Source organism: Mycena indigotica (genome assembly GCF_014461135.1).
Source record: "Mycena indigotica strain 171206Taipei chromosome Unknown Mind.scaff0008, whole genome shotgun sequence".
Lineage (NCBI taxonomy): Eukaryota > Fungi > Basidiomycota > Agaricomycetes > Agaricales > Mycenaceae > Mycena > Mycena indigotica.
The window spans coordinates 4,607,389-4,620,161 of record NW_023503007.1 but is presented as its reverse complement, the minus strand read 5'-3'; the positions used below and the strand labels follow the sequence as shown (position 1 = coordinate 4,620,161).

Below are 12,773 nucleotides of genomic sequence, written 5' to 3'. Positions count from 1 at the left end.
CGAGATATATGCAATCTACGCTGTTTTCTAAACCCCGGCTTTGTTCATCGTTGGTTTGAAAAAAAAAGAAGATGCGTCCCGTGTAGTAATTGTGAACAAGTCCCCATAGTATCTGACACTTGAAATGTGTAGTTGTAGTCAATATAAAGTTGTACCATATTTTTAGTTTTATTTTACCCAAGTTGTCTCTAATCTTTTTTTACAGTATGTCTCCCATATGTCTCCCATATGTCTCCCATACAAGTGTTGCCACCAAAAAGTTATATCCATTTCAAAACATGTATCAATTACTTTTTTTACAGTATGTCCCCTATAGTCATGATTCCTGAGATCTGAGAGTCAGAAGTCCTAGAGCTGCTAGAAGATGATCTTGAGTTTGAGAAATCAAAGCAGCATCTGAACTTTACCTGAAGAAGAAAAAAATCATGTCCCTATGACTAGCAAGGAGAGAAGAGACACAGATTGTAAATGCATTCAATGATATTGATATATTTATAAATGTTAAAGTTGTGCATCCACCAGAGTTTAAACCTAGATTATTTGTTGCATAGAGATTGATTTCAGGTGAAGATTGTGGTGATAATAAGAAGTTGGAATTCTCTTCTATGATACATTAACACCTTTGAGCCTTAAGACAGCCTGGTTAGGTACACTAATGCTGGTCTAGGGGTTTCAAGACTCAAAACATGGATATAGGGTCGGAAAGTTTTTTTTTCCGACCCTCTGGGGACCCCGCCCTCCCCCTCCTGCCATATATAGGAATATATTCTCATGATCAGCATGTGACCACTGATATGATCAAAAGTGGAATAAAAATTGAATCTTTGTGAAACTTTTTATGAAATACATAATTTTACAATGATAAATTTAATACTTCAACACGATAGAATCTTGACTAATAAATATAAATTTGATAAATTAGCTATTGACTACTGTAGTATTTTAATCAATTTGTTACCCCCTTGAAGGTGTGACATGTGCAACAAACCTACAGTTTTGTTGTGCCTTCCCCATTAGGTAATTTGGGCACTGAAGGCACCTGAAATTATGCAAAATTCCCCTTTTAGGAAGGATTTCCGGCCCAAGTTTTGACTAACAGCCATAACTAACAAAAAAAGATTCATCGCCTTGAGCTGTGATGTGTGACCAACAAATTAATGAAAATATCACAGTACTAAGTAGTTTTAAATACTTGGAGTGGACTTCTGCTGGATGAAGACTCCTTGCCGGATAACTGGATAAATGAAAAGGGAGTTTTAGTGGGTATTCTACCCTTGAAGAAAGGTGTTGGCCCTAGTCCCACACTGGTTTTAAAACATGCATAAAGGCATTTCCCCCTGCGCTTACTTCCCGGCATTTCACTGGCTATTCCCAGTGCACCCAGTAGATGTTCTTTGGAATGGTTCTGCAGCTGAAGTTCATAATTCCAAACACTCAAAGAAAAAAAAAAAACCTGAAAAAAAAAATCAGAAAACCATATCTCATCTGGTAGTTTGTGACTCCTCGTATCAAGTTGAATGTGTAAGGGCAACCCTGGAGACTGCGACGAAAGCCTAGCAGGGGAGGATCCAAAGCGTGAATAAAAGCTACGGAAATACACGGAGGGACCGACCTAGCAGGGGAGGATCCAAAGAGAAGAAACTCTAAGGGTCCGCCTGCTAGGGCGCCAACTATATACTGGTCGTCCGTAACTGCCGACGTAGAGAGCAGAAGGCCTGAGCAGCGTCGCAGGCTCTGTCCCAAGGTGATTGTTGGGAGGGTCTTGACGCATCGGTGATTGTGCGGGCGAAGGAGGCCGTGGACGATGGTCGGGGTGGGTTGGAGCGTCCGTGGGGGCGCCCGTCGGATATGCCTCGGATGCGCTCGGTGTCACGGTTCGGGTCGGGCCGTCCGGGCCATAAGGCCGCACGGGCCCGTGTACCGCCGTCCTCCTGTACGCCCCCTCATTCTTCCAACCCCTTCCGTTCACCCCTACGGCCCTACGCAGCGCCCATCCGATCCGCCCTGGGACCTGGCGCCCATCCGATCCATCCCTAATACCGTAGCATATAAAAGTCGTACTTACAAGATGTAGTCGCTAGGCTAATATCGTCTATTCTCCGGGCGAATACCCATCTCTCGTGCTCCTCAGACCCCTTCGAAGTCGGACCCCCGACGCCCGATACGGCCCGAGCCCGACGCTGACAGAATATTAGCCTCCCCCACGAACGCAAGAAACGCGACAAATGTCTACCGAGCACGATAGTACGATGGGCACCCCCGCAAGCCAGGGGGACGAACGTGCCCGATTCATGGCCCTGGGCCATAACGAACAACAGGAGTTCCTGTTCGCCCATCCGTTCCGAACGAGTCAGGAGATGGAGCAACTCAAGGCGGAAAACACCGCCCTGACGAATCGACAAGTGGTCCTCGAGGCCGAGCTGTCCCGAGTAAATGGGGAATACGCAGCTGTACAGCAGGGAGTCATGCAGAGCTACGATCTGCTCCGCCAAGCCAGAGAGGACTTGGCTCATCGGCCCCACGGGGGAAATACACGAGTAACCGTCTCTCCCCTAAGGAGTTCACGGGCGACGCCAGCGAAGTAGACGCCTTCCTGGCCGATTGTTGGTTGGCCTTCGAAGCCAACCCGAATGTTTACAACGACGAGGTGCGAAAGATTTCGTACGCACTCTCCTATATCAAGGGCGGGAACGCGGTCACGTGGAAGGAAAACGTCTCCCAAGCCATGAAGCTCCGTACCGCCGCAGCCTATACTACGTACGAAGGCTTCGATCATCGCGGCCTTCCGCGGGGAAGCTCACGCCGAAATCGCGCAGCAGAAGATGGAAACCTTCGTCCAGACCAAAGACATGGACGCGACTAGTTATTTCACGGTCCTCGACTCTCTCAATAAAGTCGCGCACTACGACGACGTTAACCTTATTCGCGTCGCCAAGAACTGTATGCTCCGGGGCGTTACGAACGCGGTCTACCGAAAGGACACGCTCCCCGACACCTACGAGGCCTGGAAGGCAGAGGCCATCAAGCAAGACGGCGCACTCCGCCGCTACCGCATTTTCGATGAAAGCCACAAGGTTAACCACCCTCGGGCCAAAACGCCCCCGACGGCGCCCGCCCCGCCAAGAGCGGGCTCAGCAACCGCAACCCGTTCAACGGGTGGGCCCGAAACGCAGCGATCAGCGCCACCGGACCGACCGTGGCCGCACCCCGAGGAAACGGGGCAACCACGGTCGCCGGACCCTCGACGGGGCCCGCGCCTATGGAGATCGACCGGGCCCAGGCCCCCGCTACGGCCCGCAGCACTCGCTGCTACAACTGCGGCCAGGAAGGACACATCAGTCGGATGTGCCCGAACCGGGCCGCATCGGCAAAACCAGATCCGGGCTATCTTCTCCGAGTTTGTCAAAGATAACGCGGATAAAGCGGATTTTGGCGATCGTCGCGAGTGAAGCCTACGCCCTCACCGACGTATACCACAAGTGTCTCTAGTTACAACCCGCATAATCGATATTCCGTGTTGCCAATCCAGAGATACGTGGGACCAGACGTAGAAACCAACCCCGAACAACGAACCCCGCAACCCACCGTTTCCGCCCGCAGAAAAAACCCGCATAAAACCATACGAGACACTCCAAGGCCCGCTTGGAAAAGTTGGCCCGCGGCCAGCGCCGAGAGGCTTGTCGCGCAAATTCGAGACCAGCCCGAGAAGGCTCGTGCGAAACTACAACAGTGGATACATCCGGCCCGACGAGCCGAGAACAGGCCCGAACTAGAAGAGTTCATACGAACGGGGTACGCCCCCGACGTAGCCGAAGCTTTGCGACAACTGCAAAATGCTCCCCCCTTTCGGAAAAGTGAGGGCACCACGGCTACGCGGGTAGCCGTCACCCTTCAAGGGGTCAACGACCTCCGCGGGTACTCAGTTGACGCCCTCCTCGACAGTGGCGCCACCTCCGAGTTCATGCACAAACGGTTCGCGGAGGACTCGCAACTGGAACTCGAAGCCCTACCGCACCCAGTCCCAGTGTACAACGCTGACGGGACGATCAACGCCGACGGGGGCGATCACCCACGTTACCCGCTTACGAGTCACCATTCAGGATCACTCCGAACTTCTGACATTCGCCATCACGGACACCGGGAATAGCGACGTGATCATCGGGCATCACTGGCTCAAGAAGCACAATCCCGTGATTGACTGGCGTGAAGGGGCGATCGCCTTCACCCGATGCCCGCCCGAGTGCAAGCGGGCCCGATTGCTGGAACAATGGGACGAAGAGGACAACGAACCCCTGGGCAAAGGGGATCGCCTCTTCGTCACGCGGATCTACGACGAAGGTTCGAACGCGCCCGCCCACATCCGGGCCATGCAGAGCGTGGCCACCAAACTGGCCGCCGCCGCCTCGCTGCCGCGAAGCCCCGAACCACCGAGGAGAGCGTACCCGCGCACTATCTTGAGGAATTCAAAGAGGTTTTCGAAAAACAGGACTTGACAAACTCCCGGAACAGAGGAAGTGGGACCATGCCATTGAACTACACCCAGACGCCGAACCCGTCAAAGGGCGCTGCATTCCCTTATCAGGAGAGGAACAGAAAGAGCTTGACGCATTCATCAAGGAACATTTGGCAACCGGGCGGATTCGGCCCTCGAAATCCCCATACGCATCCCCGTTCTTCTTCGTCAAGAAGAAGGACGGGAAATTACGGCCCGTACAGGACTACCGGAAGCTAAACGAGATCACTATCAAAAACCGATACCCGATACCACTCATATCGGACATCATGCATAAGTTACGTAACGCCCGGTGGTTCACCAAGCTCGATGTACGTTGGGGATACAACAACATCCGCATAAAAGAAGGCGACGAAGAGAAGGCCGCTCGTTACCAATCGGGGCCTATTCGAACCACTCGTGATGTTTTTCGGCCTCACCAACTCCCCGGCCACGTTCCAATCCATGATGAACGAATTGTTTTCCAACCTGATCTCCCAGGGTCGCGTGATCGTGTACCTGGACGACATCCTCATATACTCTAGCGACCTCTCCGAACATCGCGCAACGGTGAAAGAGGTCCTACAGATTCTGAAGGATAACCAACTGTACCTGAAACCAGACAAGTGCGACTTGAGGCGAACGAAGTTGAATACCTCGGTGTGATCGTCGGGAATGGGCAACTCGCATGGACCCGATCAAGGTCGCTGGCGTGCGCGAATGGCCCCGACCTCGTAACCTGCGAGAGGTTCAAAGCTTCCTGGGGTTCCTCAACTTCTACCGACGATTCATCAAAGACTTCGGGCGCGTACGCCAAGCCACTGACCCAGCTGACCCGAAAGGACAGCCCATGGAAATGGGGACCAGAAGAAGAGGAGGCCTTTCAGACCTTGATAGACCGGGTCACTGATGAACCCGTACTACACTTCCCTACGGATCACGGGGCATGGCGGGTCGAAGCGGACTCTTCCGATTTCGCCACCGGGGCCGTCCTTTCGCAAGAACAGGAGGGGAAGTGGGTGCCGATCGCATTCCTCTCCCGGGCCATGAACGACACCGAGCGCAACTACGACATTCACGACAAAGAAATGCTCGCTATCATGCAGGCCCTCACCGAGTGGCGACATTATCTCCAGAACGGGGGAGATAAGCCGTTCGGAAATCTGGACCGACCACAAGAATCTGGAGTACTTCATGACGGCTAAGAAACTGAACCGGCGGCAGGCACGATGGTCTCTCGAACTGAGCGAGTATCACTTCTCCTTGTTACATAAACCGGGGAAAACGAACGGGCGGGCCGACGCGTTATCCCGACGAAACGGGTACGACAACGGGAAGGAGGATAACCAGGACATCGTCCTACTCCCGGCGGGGCTATTCAAGGAACACGCGATCCGCGCTATGCTGACACTGGAGCATACGGAGGGCGACGGGCTAATGGACTCGATCCGGCGGGCCGAATCGGCCACTGAGGAAAAGGTCCTCAAACTCTGGGAAGACGGGGAACCGGAAGGCTGGGAACAGCATGACGGCTTCAAGACTCGGAATGGACTGGTGTACGTACCCCCCGGCTATGGGACTACGGCATCGGGTGCTACGGCAACACCATGACATCCCTATCGTGGGACACCCGGGGTGGCATCGAACCCTCGAGCTGACGACCCGCAATTACTGGTGGCCGTCTATTCAAGCCGATTGCCAGGCATACGTACGGGCCTGCCCGTTGTGCCAACAAACGAAGATATTCCCGAGTAGGGATGAGCACGGGTCCGGCTGACCCACGCGGGTTGGCGGGTTTGAGCCGTGCGTCGGGTTTGAGCCGTGCGGGTACGGATCCGGGTCAGCTGCAGCTTAACCCGTGCCTACTCAGTCTAGCTGGCTTATGGTGATTTACTGTTGCCTTGCCGGTTGGAACTTCACCAGGGGGTCCCGCGTTCAATTATGCCTCTTGCTCCTGTTTTTTATCGGTATTATTTGTCGCCAAATTCTCCCTCCACCTTGCAACCCGGCGGGTGACCCGTACCCGGAGCCGCGGGTCACAGATCAGTGGCTGTGCAGGGCTGGGTCCGAGTCATCCTCCGGACACCCGTGGGTTGACCCGTGCTCATCCCTATTCCCGAGACGCCCCGTAGGGACCTTGGTCCCGAATAGCGTGCCGACTCGGGTATGGCAGCGCATATCAATCGATCTGATCGTTCAACTACCCGAATCCTCTGGGTACAACGCAATTCTCGTAATCGTCGATCGACTGGGTAAAGGGATACGCGTACTCCCATGCACGGGAAATATCTCCGGGGAAGGAGTCGCTCGGCTATATCGCGATCACGTCTGGAAGGATTACGGATTCCCAGAGGAAGTAACTAGCGACCGGGGCCAGCAATTCATCGGGCATTTCATGAGCGACTTGAGCAAATTGCTGGGAATCAAGGTCCGATCTTCATCGGCGTATCACCCACAGACGGACGGGCAAACGGAGCGTGCGAATATGGAGGTCGAGCAATACCTTCGAACATTCTGCAACTTCCAGCAGAGTGACTGGTCCGACTGGCTTTCCCTAGCGGAATTCGCGTTTAATGACAAGGTTAACTCTTCAACGGGATTCTCGCCCTTCTTCCTCACGCTGGGATTCCACCCGAGAAAGGGGTCCGAAGCCCCGCAAGACGTCCCGACCGAGGCCGCTACAGTGTTTGCCGAGCGAATGAAGGAACCCCGGGCCGATGCGGCCGAAGCTATGAAAGAAGCCCAGGAAACGATGAAGAAATACTACGATCGAAAACACTCTCCCGACCCGAATTACGCCGAAGGGGACAAAGTTTACCTCCAGGGGACGAATTTGACCAGCGATCGACCCTCAAAAAAACTGGACGACAAGAGGTTCGGGCCGTTCGAAGTCAAGCGCAAAGTGGGTAAAACATCCTACGAACTGGTGCTACCCCCAACTTGGCGCGTAAGCCCCGTATTCCACACGGCGCTATTACGACCCTGGAACGCCCCAGTAGCCGATCATCAACGGGCCGCCCCACCACCCCCGGCAGAAATGCGGGACGGCGAGCCTCACTACGAAGTCGAGGCCATTTCCCTCGTACGCAAGCAAGGTCGACACCGCCTGAGGTACTTAATTCAGTGGAAAGGCTACCCTCGGGAAGAGTGGACGTGGGAATTGCGGGACAAACTGGAGGGCGCAGAAGAGGCACTCGAGGACTTCTATACTCTCAACCCGTTCGCGCCCCGCGAAGAACTCGTAAACGGCCGATGGAAAATCCGAAATCAAGACCAGTGAACGCGGACCCATAGGGCGTCGAGACGCCGCCCACAACGGAGGGGGTGATGTCACGGTTCGGGTCGGGCCGTCCGGGCCATAAGGCCGCACGGGCCCGTATACCGCCGTCCTCCTGGACGCCCCCTCATTCTTCCAACCCCTTCCGTTCACCCCTACGGCCCTACGCAGCGCCCATCCGATCCGCCCTGGGACCTGGCGCCCATCCGATCCATCCCTAATACCGTAGCATATAAAAGTCGTACTTACAAGATGTAGTCGCTAGGCTAATATCGTCTATTCTCCGGGCGAATACCCATCTCTCGTGCTCCTCAGACCCCTTCGAAGTCGGACCCCCCGACGCCCCGATACGGCCCGAGCCCGACGCTGACACTCGGACGGTCCGAAGGAGGCCGAAGCAGGGGTTCCCCTGACAGAATGACCCACAGATACTAAACTTAATAATATACAATATACTTATAACTTGAAGCATCCTATACAGATCCCCTACGTCACCCCCCTCCCTGACGTCCCAAAAAGGAAGGTGACCGGGTTCGAGACGGTCATATATATGTTTGTATAAAAAGCCATTCTAGCTGTACTATACCGTGTATTTGAGTGTTAGAGCTAGCTAAGTATATAACTTATTATGCTTCATCGTCTCGCGCAGGTGGCCGTGTCCGGTAGAACATTGCCAAGCTGTTGTGCTTATCCCAAGTTGTGCCTGTCTCTACCCGGGGAGAGTTTGCGCTGTGTTCGACAGTCTGGCATTGATGGATCATTTTGAAGAGTCCAGCACCTTGCCGCTCGAGCGTGTCAACGAAACGCGGGTCAGAGAACTGGAGTTGGTGCTCCAGGCCGCCGATGAAGTCCTTGAGAACATTGATGTGCGATTGGAGTCGCTCTCGCGCTGTCCGTCGTTGCGCCCGGATTTCGACCAACTCTTCGTCGTCTGGCTCGGCTGATCTTCTTTGAGTAGGATCATCTAGTTGCGACTGCCCGGCGGCGGCGGCATTGATCGGAGCGCCGGTGTCAACGGCGATAAGCAACGGATGCACCCAGATTGGATGTGTCCGATTGCGGGTGACCTCAAGGAAAAACTCCGGCTCAACGGGGCGCACAGCTTGAACGAGGTGCTTGCAGACAAGAAAACGGCTCTTTGCATAGGATGGGCAAGTGCAAACCCATCTGTGTGCATCCGGGCGGTACTGATCGTTCAGCGGCAGAGTAATCGCCGCTGTTGCACAGCGCCGCCACTCGCGCTTGAAGTCTTTGCGCCACGACGGCAGCTCCCGGTAACGGCCAGTGTCCGCTGCCATCAGCTCGAGTCGACGGTAGTAGGAGGGCATTAGGCGAACCAAGAGTAGCCATATTAGAAAGTCCAGTCGGGGTCGTTTGAAGTGCTTGAGGAAATCGCGTTTCACACGGCGCCAGCTATCAGATAGTCAGTGAACAGCAAAGCCCTATGCAACAACTTACTGGCTCTCAGCCATCATTGTTGTCTTTAGTCGCGGGATGTCCTTGTGCGCCGACCGGGCCCAAAGCTCCCAGCGCCCTGGCCGGTACCAGTTCTCCCAGATGTAGGCCCACAGCTCCGGCCGTCCTTCTGCAACACAGAATGAGTACATTTCATTGACGGCCCATGCCCGGATGCCCTCGGCGCTTGGATGGGCGAAGCCTGGAATAGACGGGTGGGCTGTAAGATGTCGTTCGACGAAGGCGATAACACGGTCGCGGGACCGCTCTGGACAAAACACACGATGTGCAGATTCCTCATCAATCTCGGATTCCGACTCGGAGTCCACATCCATCGGTTCGTTACCTTCGTCCGGCGAGTCCGAGTCACTGTCGCCATCAGAGTCCAGGTAAAAATCACTTTCATCCTCGCCGCCGGCGTTGAGCTCACGGGCCCCGCTAGATGTTGCGTGCCGTGGCTCTTGAGTGGAAGGCAGTTTAATCACCTGTACACGGGGTTTCTTTTAAAAAAGCCTTCTCATTACCAGTGTTAATGTTTTTAAAAAATGCCTCTAATTTATGCCCCTGCCAAAAGGCGGGTTTTACATAGGGAAATGAGAGATCAAAAAAAGGTTTAAAAGGTTGAAAAGCCTTGTCAGGGTGGGCAGTGTGGTAGCCATAAGGCCCCAGACCTGACGTGTGGAAAATTCCTTAAGTATGGGGAAAATACTGAGTAGGGGAAAGGCTAAAAAAGATGAAAAAAATTGTTGATGCCAAGGTGCCAAGAAAGATATGGAGTTTGACAGCGTGGATTTTATTAAAATGAGGGGAAGACTTGTAAATCACTGATGTTTTTTAAAAATGTTAATATTCTAATTACAAGGGATCTTTTTAAAAAAAACCCCGTATACGCCTGGTTTAATAGTTAATGCTGGTGGACGAGTGGGCATAGGAAGTGGCTGCTGCCGCTTCTTGTTCTTGCGTTTGTTCTTCTTGCGCCGTGGCTGATAGTCGTAAGCCTCACCCTCGTGTTCCTTCGGATCGGCTCGTCCTGCGGGCTTGAATTTCGGATCGATAAAATCGAATTCCGCGTGCGCCGGGTCCGGATTATACGGCGTTGTCGACAACTTCGCTTTCGACAGCCGCTCATTGATGGCGCGCTTCAGATGCCACCAGCAGATTTGGATCTTGGCTAATGGCCACACAGCTTGGGCCATCGCAATCTCGGCCTGTTCTTTGTCGATATGGACAAAGGTAGGGCGGATGTCATAGCGCTCGCATAGAACGTGTGCCCATTCGGTGAGCGCTTTCTTCTTCTTCCCGACATCGACAGCCTCAGTAGTTGAAAGCAGTAGATATGACAACGGGAACCCCGCGTTGTCTGATTCTGCGAGCATCGTGAACAGCTCGAGATGTTTCGAATTTGTACCATCTAATCCGACAGTCAGATAAGATAAAACTTCAGTGCCGTGGCCACTTACGCGTTCCGTCGATAGCGACCTCCACGATCTGACCCCGCAGTGTCTCGAGCACCTTCTCGTGTCACAATCAACGGGAATGTGACAAAACACTCCAAAAATATGCTTGCCAAAAGGATCGAACACAGAGCAATCACTGCAACAGGAATACATCGCAATGTAATGCCAACCATCTGAGAGAAGAGACGATGGAAGAGAAAAGCCAGGGGTAGACCAATATACAGTGGCCCTGACATATTCACTCAATAGAGCCGGTAATATCCCATGAATAATTTTAGGTATTGTTTAATCGCAAGAAGACAGAGGTTTTCCTCAATACAGACAGGCTTTGAGCCTCAAAATAAATTACTTTTTATAAGTGTGCTAGGTGGGGTTCGAACGAGGATCAAATTGCCTTTTTTGGAAGGCGTCAGGGAGGGGGGTGAGGTGTGGGAGCTTCCTATACTTTGATTATTTTATTTTATTTTTAATTTGACCCTGTTTATGTATCAGAACCCAATACTTATATTGAGTATTGTATTGTATTGTATTGGGTTGAGCCTTACACGGGTTGTACACAGAAACAGTTGTACAAAGAAATGGGTGGAGCCCTATCAAGATCCTGAATCCTGATGCTATGAATACATGCAAGTCAAACGTCTTTGACGACTAATCATCCTCGCCGCTCTCATCTTCGAGCCCACACTTGCGCAGCTCGGCCAGCCACGGCGACACGATCCTATCGCGCGGGGGCAGCGGTGGGAGGCTCTCGGGCGGGATCAGCGCGGACAAGAAATCGTGGTACAGCGCATTGATCCTTGAAATCGTATCAGTGTTCGCGAATGAGGAAAGAAAAATCAACGGACTCTTTGGGATGCGTGACTGCGCCGAAATGCGGTGCGCCGGCGAGCTGTTGGACAGATACGTCCTGGACGCCGGCGGTGCGGAGCCGGTTGGCGACTTCCTCTGTTGCGTCGAGAGGGTAGGCGATGTCCGCACCGCAGTGGATCTGTTCCGTGATAAGTGGGCAGGAGGAATGCATGAGAGGGGACCCACCAGGCGGATCGGGCAGCGGATTTTGCTCAGAGAGTCGAGCGTGTACGCCTTGCGTAGCGTGAAGAAGTCCACGGTGCTCACTTGCCAGTCCTCGAGGCGCTCTTTTGGCCACTTGTCCCCGAGGAGCTCGATAGACCGCGCCAGGATGCTGCGCCAAAGTTCAGAAGAGATATGCGGGATCAAATGAAAGCCACATACGCATTAAACATCTCGTTCGGCTCCCCGTTGACGCTCAATTGCGCCGCTCCGGTGAAGGCGTCACGCATCGCGCTGTCCTCCGCTTTCAAGTCACCCTTCCCGCCGTTGTTCCGCGCGCCTTCCGCCCAGCAGTCACAGATCTCCTGCCTTCCCTCGGCGACATCCTCCGGCTCGGTCAGCGGAAGGCTCGAGACAACGAACACGGAGAGCACGTGCGCGGGAAAGAGGATGGCGGTCTGGAGCCCGACGCAACCGCCCATAGACATGCCGAAAATGTGGTACTGTTCGATGTCGAGCGAGGCCATGACGAGCGCGACATCTTGTGCCGCCACCTCCCGACCATACCCCGCTCCGGCCCGGCCTACGGTCTTCGCATGGCAGCGCAAGTCAAGGGCGACGAGTGTGAAGCGGCGCAGCTGGGCGTCTGCGAATTGCGCTGGTGTTTCATATTAGCATGAGTTTCAGCGGTGGAACATAGGGACGCACGGTGGTAGATGACCTTTCCGATGTACACTGGGTGTAGGAACACGACGGCGGGCAGCCCTCGCTCGGCCTTGGGCACCTTCTTCACTGCTGTCTGCGTGGGCGTCGAGATGACATAGTTGAATGTGACCTTGCCCGTCGGCGTCTTCAGCGTTGTGTCGAACATCGTCTCGCCTTCAAGTTTGCCCACCGGTTGTGCGGTGCAGGAGGGCGGGGAAGGAAAGACGCAGACGCGGGTGCAAAAAATGCAGATGGACTTTTGAATCCGATCCTCTGATCTCCCCTAAGTGGGTCGCGGCCCCCGGGTCACTACCACTGGCACCGCCCACGCGGATTCAGCGGATGGCTCGCGTGAAGTCATTTCCAGCGGCTCTTG

The 12,773-nt window shown here is 53.9% G+C and overlaps 1 protein-coding gene across 1 annotated transcript; it reads right to left on the bottom strand.

The window, feature by feature from the left end:
• Positions 1 to 11,329: 11,329 nt before the first annotated feature.
• MIND_00984400 (AB hydrolase-1 domain-containing protein) lies at positions 11,330 to 12,563 on the bottom strand (the record flags this gene model as incomplete). The annotated part of the gene is made up of 5 exons (XM_037366453.1): positions 11,330 to 11,477; positions 11,527 to 11,669; positions 11,717 to 11,864; positions 11,915 to 12,350; positions 12,401 to 12,563. 5 exons carry the CDS (start codon positions 12,561 to 12,563, stop codon positions 11,330 to 11,332), a joined length of 1,038 nt encoding a protein of 345 aa, XP_037217865.1.
• Positions 12,564 to 12,773: the final 210 nt, after the last annotated feature.